The sequence below is a fragment of the Staurois parvus genome, unplaced genomic scaffold (assembly GCF_062004578.1).
Source record: "Staurois parvus isolate SC_StPar_1 unplaced genomic scaffold, SC_StPar_1.0 ptg000287l, whole genome shotgun sequence".
Lineage (NCBI taxonomy): Eukaryota > Metazoa > Chordata > Amphibia > Anura > Ranidae > Staurois > Staurois parvus.
Window position 1 is genome coordinate 33,431,439 of NW_028318083.1, and position 14,500 is coordinate 33,445,938.

The window sequence follows — 14,500 nt, forward strand, 5'->3', positions numbered from 1 at the left end:
AACATCTACGTGAATGGCAGGCCCCAGCGGTTTGCCAGCAGAACATTGCCCAAAGCATCAGACTGCTTCTACTGGCTTGCCTTCTATCCATACTGCATCTTAGTGCCATCTCTTGCCCAGATACACACCCAAACGGTCCATGTGATTTAAAAAAAAATGTGATTCATCAGACCTGGCCATCTTCTTCCATTGTTCTGTGGTTCAGTTCTGATGCTCAGATGCCTATTGTAGGTGATTTTGGCTGCACACACAGGTCAACATGGGTACCCTGACCAATCTGCAGCTACCCAATTCCATAGACAACTGTGATGGACATTTTTCTGCTTTCAACACATCAACTTCAGGGACAACATGTTTACTTGCTGCCTAATATATCCCATCCACTTTCAGATGCCACTGTAACAAGATAATCAATGTTATTCACTCAACCTGTTAGTGGTCATAAAGTTATGGATGACTGGAGTATGTATAACCTATATAAAGTATGTATACCCTATATTACATTACATTACATCGAGTTTATATAGCGCCAAAGGGTTTGCTCAGCGCTGTACAATAGAGGGGGGGACAATACATGAAACAGTACAGCAACTACAAACAGCACACGAGGGGTTAGAGGGCCCTACTCTTTCGAGCTTACAATCTAGGAGGGAGGGGGTAGGAACTTCTGCCAATTTCGCCATTGCTATGGCAACCTGTAATCTACAAAGTAGGCTGCCCAATGTCACTACTGCGCAGGCATGAGATTGGGAGGTACGCATACTGGGTAGCCAGCTGCATTGAATACCAGAAATACACAGGAGCGAGCATCAGATGCCCACTTCTTCGATGGCTGCTGCCTGCCAGGATCATGTGAGAAATTACACATTTATAATTACAAAGTATGACGAGAGTTATGACAATATGCTATTTATATAGTACAAGTACTAAAAATCACAGGGTGCTTTTGTTAGGAAAAATAAATGGCTAGGAAGACTGGAGCTCCGCTTCAAAGCCTTGAGCCCACAGACATTTTGTAGATTGCCTCTCCCTCTTGTTGCTAAACACCATAGAAGAGGGCTGGATTCTTTGTCCTAAGCAGTGACCAAGGATGATCTTTATACGTCCACAAATATTTCTTCCCAGTCAGGCAGAGAACAGTGAGGGCAACAAAAAGGCATCCCAGCATAGAAAATTATGCTCACTTGGCTCTGAAAGGAACTACATCTATGGCCCATCTATCCCCTGCTCTTAACAGGATACATTACAGAGGAAAGACAGGCTACTAAACAGCCATGTTTCCATAGCATAAAATAAATATGTATTTATTGTAGCGATAAACTAAACATGGCACTGGACACACGCAAGACTTTCCTCTTTTAGTCTCTTTCCACAGTATTCTGAGAAAGTCACTAGTCTTCAGATTCATGACTCCTGAAATAACTTGTTATTCACATTCCACAGTGCACTGAGCTATTGTGCCAGCCAAATACAGTGCTCTAACTAGATTCACATTGATAATATATAGCCATAATTCTGTTCAATTAAAAACATATTTCAACAGAAGCCCAGAATATGACTGCTCTATGCATTTTAATAACACAAAGTACAGATCTGTGCTTAGAGTAAATGCACATTGCTTGAAAGGACTCAGAGTTATATTTTACATAAATAAAGACTGATTATATTAAGACAAAATCCAGTGTGTTTTAAATGTATGTCATTGGCAACAGATAAGAATCATTTGACAATTCTATTACAGTTGAATAAAGTAATTTTCCTAGATTAATGCCTATCAATTAACAAGTCATATTCAACAGTTTTCAATTTTAATAGACAAAATCTTCATTGCTGGCTGTGGGCATCCCAGTACTTGCAAGTGATGCAAATGCTTTATGACTTGTTTAAACCCCATTTCCAGCTTCTTGGACTTTTTTGTTTAGATGCTCTTTCTTTTTTAAGAAAAAAAAGTAAAAAAAAAAAACACTACTCTCCCTTCTCCATAATCCAACACCAGTCCTCTTTCAGGTAAATTATGCCTAACAACATTGAACCTATTTTTGTAGGTTTCAAGGACCCCCCCCCCCCCCCATCCCTGAATATGTCACCAACTCATCCTAGGGTTAATGGGAGAATACTGCAAGTTTCCAAATGCAAAGAGCACAAAACAAGATAAATATTTAAAGTACTATTAAATCCTCACTGGTAGATTGCTCTTTGCATTAAAGAGGAGTTCTGCTCCCCCCCAAATAAAAAAAGTAAAAAAGTCAGCAGCTACAAATATTGTAACTGCTGACTTTTACTGTTAGGGCACTTACCTGTACAGAAATCTAGCAGTGGCCTCACCCAAGACGATTTTTCATTTGGCTATCGGTGCTGGTGCTGCTGACAGGCTGCTGTATACTCACACACTGCAGGATCACTTCTCTCTGCTCTCAAACTGAGAACAGAGATAAGCGATTTTAGTTTCAGTTTCCAGTGTTTACTATGTGAGTACTGTGATTGGTCACAGCAGTCACATGGTAAAACACCACATGATCACCTGAACACCGGTAATGTGATCCACTGTGTCCGGGCAACACACAGATCATAGGGCTCTGGGGTGCATGCTCTGTGAGCCGCACACGAGCCATTGATGCAGGCTAATGTATAGGAATGTTAGCCTGCGTCGGTGCTGCTTCCCGTCCATTGTCTATGTATAATGGACAGATGGGAAGTGGTTAAGAAGGTGCTCCTAAGGACAGCTCCTTATGTATATAAAAGACACCTGTCCAGAGAATCTCTTTCTTGGGAACCACCATGGGCAAGACTGTCAAAGAGCTGTCATAGGACATCAGGGACAAGATTGGAGACCTGCACAAGGCTGGAATGGGCTACAAGACCATCAACAGGAAGCTTGGAGAGAAGGAGATAACTGTTGGAGTGATTATTCACAAATGGAAGAAATACAAAGTAACCATCAATTGCCGTCGGTCTGGAGCTCTATGCAGGATTTCGCCTCATGGGGTAGGTTGATCATGAGAAAATTGAGGGATCAGCCCAGAAATACACAGGAGGAGCTTATGAATGATCTCATAGCAGTTGGGACCATAGTCACCAAACAAACCATTGGTAACACAATATGCCGCCAGACATTGAAATCCTGCAGCACCCTCAAGGTCCCACTCCTCAAGTTAGCACATGTACTGGCCCGTCTGAAGTTTGCCAACGAACATCTAAATGATTCAAAGAAGGATTGGGAGAAAGTGCTGTGGTCAGATGAGACCAAAATTGAGCTCTTTTGCATTAATTCGACTTGCTATGTTTGGAAGAAGAAAAATGCTGATTATGACCCTAAGAATGCCATCCTTACAGTCAAGCACGGAGGTGGAAACATTATGCTTCTGAGCTGTTCCTCTGCTAAAGGTAGAGGCCCACTTTGCCGTATTGAGGGGCCAAAGGACAGGGCCATGTGTTGGAAAATCTTGGATGAGAACCTTTTCCCCTCAGCCAGATCACTGAAGATGGGTTGTGGATGGGTCTTCCAGCATGACAATGACCCAAAACATACTGCCAAGGCAACAAAGGAGTGGCTCAAGAAGAAATATATTAAGGTCATGGAGTGGCCTAGCTAGTCTCCAGACCTTAATCCTACAGAAAATTTATGGAGGGAGCTGAAACTTCAAGTTGCCAGGAGACAGTCAAGAAAACTTAAGGATTTGTAAAGCAGAGTGGACCAAAATCCATCCTGAGATGTGTGTAAACCTGGTAATCAATTACAGGAAATGTCTTAGCTGTGCTTGCCAACAAGGGTTTCTCAACCAAGTACTAAGTCATGTTTTGCTTAGGGATTAAGTATTTATTTTACCCACTGAACTGCATCTCAATTAATAACATTTGTATCATGTGTTTTTTCTGGATTTTTGGTTGATATTCTGTCTCTACCATTTAAAATACACCCATGATAAAAATGATAGACCCTTCATTTCTTTGTAAGTGGGCAAACTTACAAAATCTGCAAGGGATCAAAAAATTATTTTCCCCACTGTTTGTATATTTAGTCCGGACCAAGAGCACACATGCCAAATTTTCTCCAGGGAGACTCTGCAAAGCAAAAGGAGAGACCCCAATAAATGGACATTCCACATAGCAGGCTTGAAAAGGTTGGTTATTCTTTAACTTCTTGCCGGCTGCAGATAGCCGAATGACTACTTCACTGCGGCCAGCCAGTTCTGGGTGGAGGTCATATGACGTCCTCTCAGAATGCGCTCTCCTGCGCGCATCCGGCTATCTATGTGATTGTTGTGTCCTACAGACACAGCTGATCATGTGATATGGTAAAAGGCCAATCACAGTGGCCTTTTACCATGTGATCAACCGTGTCCAATGACACACTGATCACCAGGAAATGCAATTGCTGGTTATCAGCTGCACTTTCCTCACGCTGTCACAGCTGTCAGGAGGGATCGGCACCGATCATCAGGGCACTGATGATCAGTGTCCTGATGATCGGTGCCCAGCAGTGCCACCCATCAGTGCTGCCCACAAGTGCCCAGTAGTGCCGCCCACAAGTGCCCATCAGTGCAGCCCACCTGTGCCCAGCAGTGCCACCCACCAGTGCTATCCATCAGTGCCGTCAGTCAGTGCCCTGCAGTGCCACCAGTCAGTGCCCAGCATTGTCGCCAGTCAATGCCCAGCAGTGCCACCTCATCAGTGCTGCCTATCAGTGCAGCCTCATCAATGCACATCAGTGAAGGAGAACAATTACCTGTTTGCAAAATTTTATAATAGAAACAAAGAAAAACTTTTTTTTTTTTTTTGCTCTAGCGCAAAAAATAAAACACCCAGCGGCGAGTAAATACCACCAAAAGAAAGCTCTATTTGTGTGAAAAAAAAATTATAACAATTTTATATTGGTACAGTGTTGCATGACTGCGCAATTGTCATTCAAAGTGCGACAGCGCTGAAAGCTGAAAATTGGCCTGGTAAGGAAGGGGGTAAAAGTGCCCGGTAGGCAAGTGGTTAAAGACTGCACAAAAAAGGTGTACAGAAAAAAAACTGTGATATAACACATGCAGCTACATTTATTCTTTAGTATTTTCCTTGAGAGTTTAAGAACACTTTAATGTTTCCTGAACTACAAAGAGCTTTCTGACTCCTTGCATTGTCCACTGCACCCCCTTATCCATACATATTTTTTGCTGACTTTGTTTTTATAAATCCTTTATTCAGAAGGAGGACAACAATGATTACACCTTTATTGGTCTATTAACATGGAACATACAGTAACTGAATATAAATGGATCTCATACAGTTAAACATTGAAATGCAAAATACCAGTAAGTGGATAGATTTCAGAATACATGTTACAGAGCATACCCTATGCACACGTACCCATGTATTTCTTTAAAGGTCTGGAGGTATCAGACTATTCCATTACTAACCAACAAGGGTCTACTATAAGTACATCCACCAGGCTCAGTATGTTGGCAACCATCATTCTCCCTAACATTCTCCATTTCTAAAATGAGAGAGGGGGAGAGTTTACCCATAGAAGAGGTAAGGGGGGGGGGGGGGGGCAGGGAGGATGATTGAGGGAAAGAAAAAAAAAAGGGTTGGGGCATATTCTCTCTAGAATTTGCACCTTATGCTGGAACAACAATAGGTCCCTATCAGGCGTTACGACATTAAGATACCCTTGCTAATTTCCCGATTTCTACCACAAAGGTCCTGTGCCAGACAAAAAAATAAGGAAAACATTATCACAATTGGTGTTGCCTCTCACCCTGCTGCCCTAGACACTGACTAAACCAGGGTTTCTCAAATAGGGTTCAGAGGTTGCCAGGGGTTCCTTGAGCAAAGAGCAATTTCTGCCTCTCAGATAAGTTCTCACTGACATCACTGATATTTTTATCTATCTATAAGGGTTTTTCCCAATGTCCACAAGTGTAGGGAGCATTCTTCCCAATGACCATCAGACTAATGTATCATGAGTTGAAGTTAAAGTAATTTTTTACAAGGGTTCCCTTAGACTGTAAAGTTATTTCAAGGGTTCTTCTCCGTTGAAAAGGGTGAGAAAGTCTGGGCTAAACAGTGTAGTAAACACTACCCTGACTAAAAGTGCTCATTTTGCAACATTCTCTTTCTAAAGCAATACCTTAAAACATCCATTTTAGTGCTGTTTCTCCTGCTTTAGGCTGATAACTTTGGCAGTATGTAGCCAGTTTCCACACAATGTAGTGTTTTTATACCATTTTTAGTACCTTTTTAAATTGATTTATTATTATAGATTGTGAATGAAAAGTATCCTTGGCACCTTTAGACATGAAACAATGAAAAGCCAAGTAAAAATGATACATAGTAGATTTATACTATTGCATTGAAATTAAACAGATAATTTGGAAGCAGATTTAACCTTTTAGTCAAATGTAGAAACCACCCGGTTGGTAACTAGTGTCATATTTTCTCTACATGTCAGAGTACCTATACACATAAAATCCCCATGTTCTGACATCTGCAATTTTGTTAGATACAGACAAGGACCAGGAAATGTATAAAGGAAAAAAGGACAGTATATGATTTGGAATGTTTGGACACCAACTTCCAACTTGCTAACCACCACTTCTGACATTCAGGAGATCTTGTTACCTTCTCTCCTAACTTCTATAGCCCAATCAGTGCAACAGATGCACTAAGCCTTTGTACTGTAAATTACTGATAGTTAATGCCAACCTGAACATGCCTCTCATCTCGCTAAGTTAAACTGACAATATGACAGTGCTAAAAAGGATTTTTTTTTTACCAAGTTTCCACCAAAAAGTGACATTTTTCATTGATATCACAATAGAAAAATAAAATCTAAATGGACAATAGACAGGAACTGGAATGTAAATGTGTGAAACCTCCCAGTAAAGACATTTTAGACACTTTGTTACAAACAAATAAAGCACTGCATAAGCACCTAATACCTGAAAAAAAAAGAATATAGTAAGGGTGTTCTATTCCTTTCTACCCAAACTCCCCCGCCTCCCATTTAGTTATGAGGTGCCACAACTGACAAAATATGACAAGATCAGCCTGCAATTATAACCAACACATCAATTCACACAATAATGCAGCTGCTTTTGATATACAATACTTTTCTTTGATTGACTCATTCATTTGCTTTAAGAAATTTATATCCAATTCTCAATTACAAGCAAAGTGTTCTGAATGCCGTAGATTCAAATGAATATAGATTTCACTTTTTACAAAACGTATAGTGTTTTATTGAAAGGCGCAGACAAAATGCAAAGCTTCTCACAAAGGAACTTGAATGATAAACTGCCAATCAAGCTGATGTGCTTTATACTGTGACTGTCTTGATGCCAACAGCTGTGACAAGAGTCAATCTCTTTGAAGCATTTATAATGCTGACGGAAGTGGTTCACCACAATGTGTTTAAATCACTAGTTTTATCAGGCATAGAAAAATAAACAGAAGGTTCATTTGGAGGACTGCAAACATCTAAAGTTTGTATCAGCAAAAACAACTTCATTGTGCTCTAGTAAAAATAAAAAAAGGAGTAATATCTTTCCAACTCTCATAAATATGTGGAAATCCTGAAACAATTCAGGCAATTCAAGTGAAAAAAAGACTGCACCTATATGAGCGTCTGATGACTTTTGGTTTGCACATAGCTTAGTAAATACGTTGAAGCAAAGTTCATTTTGAATACTCAATCATGTGCAAGGAAAATATTTCAAAAATTGATTTTGCTTGCCTATAATTGTACGACTATAGTAGACATGGCTTAACCTTATTCGCTAAGCTAAGTGAGCTTTCACATTGCAAAATGCAAATATAAAAGATGAACATGCTCTATTAATGTAGTAAATTAATCCCAGTGCCTTGTAATTTTTTTTTTCAAAGCACTCAAGCTAAAGTGACAAACACAGTCAAGTACAACAAGTAATTGTCTTAAAGGGTCTGTAAAAAAAATCAGACCATGAGATGTCAAGCCATAGAGCTTTATTTCATTTTGGGAAAAAAGTTTTTGTGCAGAGAGCCCACATGTCACACTCTGGTGAAGAAGAATAGTGTCCGAAAACCAACACTGAATTTTAGCCATGTGAAGTTTTCTGTGAGTTCTTTTTGTGGAAACATGGTTTTTAAGATAGATACTGCATTCTACTGTCACTTTTTCTGCTGTAGCTGTTTTTTTGGCTACAATCCTTATAAGTTTTCGACACTCCTGGAAAGTTAATTTTGGCTTCTGGCCTCTATTCTTCTTCACTGATAAGGTCTTACTATGCTTTTTTAGTCAATCATAACCATGACAGCAGTTTCTTTTGAAAACCAAACAATTCAGCTGTTATGACTACAAATAAAGATTTACCTAAATGGGCAGTAACGATTTGTCCTCATTTTACTGACCACTCACACCAACCACTATACAACATGTAATACATTAGTATACAACGTGGAGTGTATTGACAAGGAAAAGATACATTTTTGTCTGCCATATGTATGTATAAAGAATAAGTGAGAATGTAAAACTCAGTTTTAATTTTTGGTAAAAACTTTGGTAGTAGATTACAGTATTAAATAATGTTTTGTGTGTAAGGAAAGTCTGAGACTACATTCAGTTGTGTTGCGGGATGTTATGTGCATTGGTGTACTGCACCAACTCACCTTTTCCAATGCATATGTCTTGTTGCACACCAAATTGTGATGTGGAAAAAAAGGGTATGCACCATTTTTGATGCGTTAGGCAGCCTATCCTAATGCAACACCATTAATGTGTGTGTGTAACGATGCCAACTGACCATGAAAGATGAAAAAATAGAAAAGAAGAAACTTTGCCGTTCTTACCAGCATGAAGATAGGCTAAATCTGGATTCTCAATGTCAGTGTGTTGTTCTTTCAGATGGTTTCTAAACTCCATAGGTGAATTTGTTCCATAGCTACACTTGGGGCAATTGTACATTTTCACTCCTTCATGCTTGCCAGTGTGCAAAATATGTTTGCGAACATTTTCAGCGCAATTTGACCTAGGACAACAAAATATTATTATATATGAATAACACAGGAAAAAAAAACAAAATACCAATACTGAGCTCTTTGCACAAAGTTTTTTTCTAATCACATTCCCAGCTTTCATTCAAATGACAAATGGGGCCTGATTACTTGACAAGAGTAACACAGGCACTATTTTGGTACCTCTGGTGTATTTTCAATTAAAAAGCTCATAACATGCAATACATTAAACATAGACTATACATGTTGCAACAATTATGCAACATTACAAGTTTCCAAAAGAATACCTTGAAAAATCTGAACATTTCTAAATGGAAACAATGGATATTTCAAGAGCCTGCATAAACACAGAAGAACATGACATAAAAATTTGTACTATGATCTTGCTACAGGGTTGACTATTTTGTGTCCTGGTCTTTCCATGTCAAAACAATGATACTGGAATTTAATTTGGAAAAGCAGTTTTTGTTTTCTTATTAAACTGTAAAGAACAAAAAAAAATCTACATTATTATACAGGATTTATATAGCGCCAACAGATTGCTCAGCGCTTTACAATATAAAGGGAGACAATACAGCAACAATACAGTTCAATACAAGAGGGTTAGGAGGGTCCTGCTCCTTGGAGCTTACAATCATAATTAATATTTTTACTTCATCTGAGAATTAAATACAATCTAATACTTTCTATAACTATAAAAATATTTAGGTGTTGTCCATACTACAGCAGAAAAGTTGTTCCTGGCAGTCGGTTGTGACCCCTACCTAGTGCTTCCACAAGTGATGAGTGTAAAAAAGTGAAGTAACCCTACGGTATATTTCTGCCCAAAGAGAATTAGCATTGAGCAGCACAGTAGCTAAGTGGTTAGGACTCTTGAAATGCAGCTCTGGGTTCTAGGTTTGAATCCCACCATATAGTTTTCATGTCCTCCACATGTTTACCAGGGTTTCCTCTAAGTGCTTTAACTTGTTTCCAGCAATGTAAAAAAAAGGAATTTTGACTTGACTTGAGTAACAGACACAGGCTTGATATTCATAGAGCCTGGATCATACAGGTAGGTTGCTATATTAAAGTGACTGCACACTGGCAAACCTTTTTCACATGTACCCTGGCCATTCCCCTATAACCCTATTGCACTCCATGTGACCTCTTTTTTTTAGCAAGCAATGCAGAGTAACACAGGAACAGAGAATAGGGTGACCTGTGTCCAGCACTTTAAATATGGAATTTACAGGCAAGTCCACATTTCTTTTAATTTATTCATACTGTAGAGGACATGGGCTGGATATTCATAGATCCTGAGACATCCCCAAGCAATGGTACAAAGGAATGGGTAACAAGGGAAACACAGCAGTGCCATAGGGCCCAACGAGACATTCAACAAGCGTCAAAGTCCTGAACATTCACCCGGGAGAAGATATGAACTGAAGACCAGATCACGGCCTCACGAATATGGGCAACAGCAGCTTGATGTTGTAAAGCCCAGGAAACTCCAACCAATCTAGTGGAAATTTAGTGGAATAGGCACGTGGTGGTGGGGATACTTTACTCTTGAGAACATAGGCTCTCGTAATGAGTTTTTCCTTTCACCTCGCAAAAATGGACTTAGGAGTGGGGTGTCTTTTACGAGACCATGTTGGCAACACAAAGAGTCTTTAAATTAGAGCAGATTTGTTGAAATTGATAACCCAGCCAAATGCCTAGAGCATCTGTATGATCTTTTGAACATTTGCAAAGAGTTGAAAGAGAGATTAATCCTTTTAGAAAAAGGTTGTCTAGACAGCCTGTCACTTGAATGCCTTGAGTCCTTAGGAGGCAAAGCAAGGGTGCCAAGACCTTTGTGGGCACCCTGGAAGCTGAACAGAGGCTGAAGGACAGTGAAACATGCTGGTAATGGTTGTCTGCCACTGCAGAGTGTAGAAATCACTGAAGGAATGGGTAAATGGGAACAGGCAGGCCTCAAAGAGGCAATGACTAACCTTGTGGATTCCGTTCTAAAATTTAGAGTTTAAAGAACGTGTTGGAGGATTTTAGGTCCAGTACAAGATGAATACCCCATTGGCCTTTGGTACCATGAACAGATTGAGTAGAATGTATTGAACTTGTCCTGTGACGGTACTGGTACAATAACTCACTGGGACAGTGAGGTGGTTCAGATCATTCTGCAAATCTGACTGTCCTTGGAACACTTTTGGTTGATTTGAAAGAAGAAAGTGATTGTATCTTGTACCCTTTTGAAACCACCATTCGAACCCACAGGTCTGGGACGTTTGTAAGCCAGAGAGAAGAAAACTGCAATGGATGTCCCCCCAATCTTAGGAGTGAGGGAGCCCTTCATTGTGAAGAGGGCTTTGGGAAAACGTGGTGGACCTTGTGCGCCAAGGCTTGTGCCAAAAGAAAGGGCTGAACTTAGGTTTGGAAACTGAAGACTGGTTAGATAGAGTGTGCAGGTTCTCTGCATTTAGAGGATCTAGGGGCTCCTGATAAGGGTGGTTTTTGTACTTTTTTCTGTGGAAGCAAAGATGGCTGTATTAAAGTTGTAATCTTTCCAAGAAATTGTGACATAGATGAAGAAAGTTCTGCTTTTGTCAGGTAGGCCATTTGCTGCATGCCTAAAATAGAGCTAGAATCAGCTGCTGGGACTGATGTTAAAACAGTGTCCTATGCCAATGCAAGGGGCGCATCATAACTCAGGTCTTAGAAGACAATGAGGGTTGATTGAAGAATTCTAAGAAAACAAAGTAAATAAAGGAAAAATAACACACTAGTGAAGTCGTATTTTTTGGGAAGGAGAAGCAGTCCATCACCTATAGACACTAACAAGAAACAGAGGACTTACAGAGTGGGGTAAGGTTATAGGGGAGGCGGCCTTGGGAGGTGTGTGCTCAAAAGCTTGTCAGTGTCTAATCACCTGAAGGTACAAGTCTAGAATCCATGGTGTATGAATAAGTTGACTGTGGCCTGTACGATTAAAAAAATACCATGCATCCGAAATTCAGGTGCACTTGCCTAGGAGAGGCTGGCATCACCAGGTCTCACTGCAGAATCCTAGGATATCCTGAGAGAATGCACTTCTGCACCACATCAGAATCTCTCTGTGAGGCCCAGTGATAATGCCCTCACCTAGGAAAACATGCTGGAAGCTGGGGTGCAGAGTGGACTTTTTTCTTCCAATGTTTTATCATAACATTGCTGCGCTTAGCATTTTTTATTCAGGGGTGGAAAATAAGTGGACCTTGCATTTCCATGCAAAATCTTCTTTAATGATTCTTAGGTAGACATGTGAAAGAGATAAGCTAAATGTAAGTGATCTCATCAATTGGTGATAGTGCTCAAAAATAGTTTTTATATGGTTAGTCTGTAATCAACTATGTATATTGAAGGCTGCCATATTTCTTACACCATCAGACATTTCTTCCTTCCTGCTGATTCTTTTATCTCACGGATTAAAGGAGACACTCTAAAAAAGTCAAACACCTGCAGTCCACCTGGTAAACAAAGACCATATCATCTTTGTTTTGTCTGCAATAGCAAGTCATATTCTCCAGCAGAGTGTTATGTCCATGGAAAGAATAAAATACTTTTGTACTAACAATATCTGAAAATGCTAAAGTGTGTTCTATTAATTCATGTGGCATGTGATTTTTTGATATATCCACTAGAAACTGAACCATGTATCAAAATGCAAGGTCCACCTAGGACAGGGTGATGTCCCAGACTTTTCACTCCCATACATATCAGTACTTCTTATTTGCATGGTAAGCATCCATCATATAATTTTTTTATTGAAGTTACTTTAAAATATTTGCTTATAACCTGTACATAAAAAAGGTAAGATGAAAAAGGGTTTTTGGAACATTTCTTTGTTGCTAGTATCTGTTGTTCCTTAATGACTGGTTCACTGTCAAGAAGAAGCAGGTGGTCATTTTTCTGTGTCAAGCAAAACAAAAAAGTTTTGAGAACTGGCAGTCTCCCAGAGTAATGTCTGGCAATATCATATTCAAACAAAAAGGTTCTTCCAGAAATAGTTGATAACAATAAGATTGGCACATTTTTATATTTATGTATTTCTGCTGTACAGAGATCTTTTGCCATACAGCAGGATTGAATGTTCAAGATTTATGAATTAAAACAGAAACATATTGGGCAAAACTTCTATTTAATATCACTTTTACAGTCAATTATCAATTAGCAAACAATATAGGATTCTCCTTTTTAATGTTTACCCATTAGAAAATACATAGCGCAAAATTATTGTGATCAGTTATTCCATTTTGTTTTAGTGTTAAGCAGTTTACATGTGAAACTCTCAACAGGATATTGGTTTCCATATTTTTACCTGATAGTTTCTTTATCATATGGATCAGTAATCTTTAAAACACGAAAAAACTTGAAGCTAAATTTCTGGCCAAAAACTTTAATTCAAACATATTCCCTAATCCCTTCATGACAGAAGGTAAAACAATCATAATGCCTGAACAGTGTATTGCAACTTTAACATATGTTTGTAAAACTGTACATATCTTTACTACTTCGTGTTTCCAGGTGAATTATGCCTTGTTTTCTTTCAGGACAAATTGGGTCTTTATTTGATGGTAAATAGTAATGGATATCTCTTGATTTTTCTTTTATCAAAGGAAAACTGGCACAAAATAGTAAAAAAAAATTGTTTTTAACACTTAGCTGCATATTTCTTGTTATTACCCTGCCCTACTACCCAAAACAAATTCTCTTACTACTGATTATTAAAGCAATACCACATCAGATTTTCCTTTTTTTATCCTACCTCTCACTGTCACTGACACTAGCACTGATACTATATCTCTCTTTTAATCCTAAAATACACTGACCTCTGACACTAACCCTGAAGCTGGGCTAGATTAAGCTCTGATCTAGCTATTTTATCTAATTTTCTACACACTATTTTGCTTAAAATTATCTCATCTAGCAAAGAAAAAAAGATACAATGTACCTTTTTCTCCATTCAAGCGGGAAAAAAGCACATGGGTGGGCTGTATACGGTTTGATCACTGTAATAGCCAATCAAAGGACATCACAGCAATCAGTTGATCAGAAACCGGTCCTCTCAGTTCCTGATTGTTAGTGCAAGACCCAAAGCTGTCAGATAAATACCCATTTCTGTGAAGCTGCATATATGGTATGTTCAGCGGGAAGGGGTTAATAACCACAAAAAATATAACTCCACTTTGTGTGCACCAAATGATTTTAAAACCCTAGTTATTACCTTGTAAAAAAAAGCAGTGACATCATCAATGTGCTTTATATAGCCTGTGCAGAGAGTAAAGCTGAGGGAGGGGTTTAGCAGCTCAGTCAACCTGCAGAAAATTACAGGAGGGGGAGGATACAAGACCAGTCACAATACACAAGGAGAGAGCGCAACAGTGACTGGTATTTGTTACAGTAAGCTCCTCCACATAGGCAATGCTTCATGCTGGATTACTGCACAGATCTGGAGGACAAACATAAAGCACATCAATACTCAAGTAAGAATGCACACCTCTTG

At 39.2% G+C, this 14,500-nt stretch overlaps 1 protein-coding gene across 1 annotated transcript in view; it reads right to left on the bottom strand.

The window, feature by feature from the left end:
- Window positions 1-14,500, bottom strand: part of ZNF407 (zinc finger protein 407) — a 626,056-nt gene that overhangs the window by 143,612 nt on the left and 467,944 nt on the right. The window contains exon 7 of the mRNA XM_089682372.1: window positions 8,812-8,990. Within this exon, the coding sequence (XP_089538498.1) occupies window positions 8,812-8,990 (179 nt within the window). The remainder of the gene's footprint in view (window positions 1-8,811; window positions 8,991-14,500) is intronic.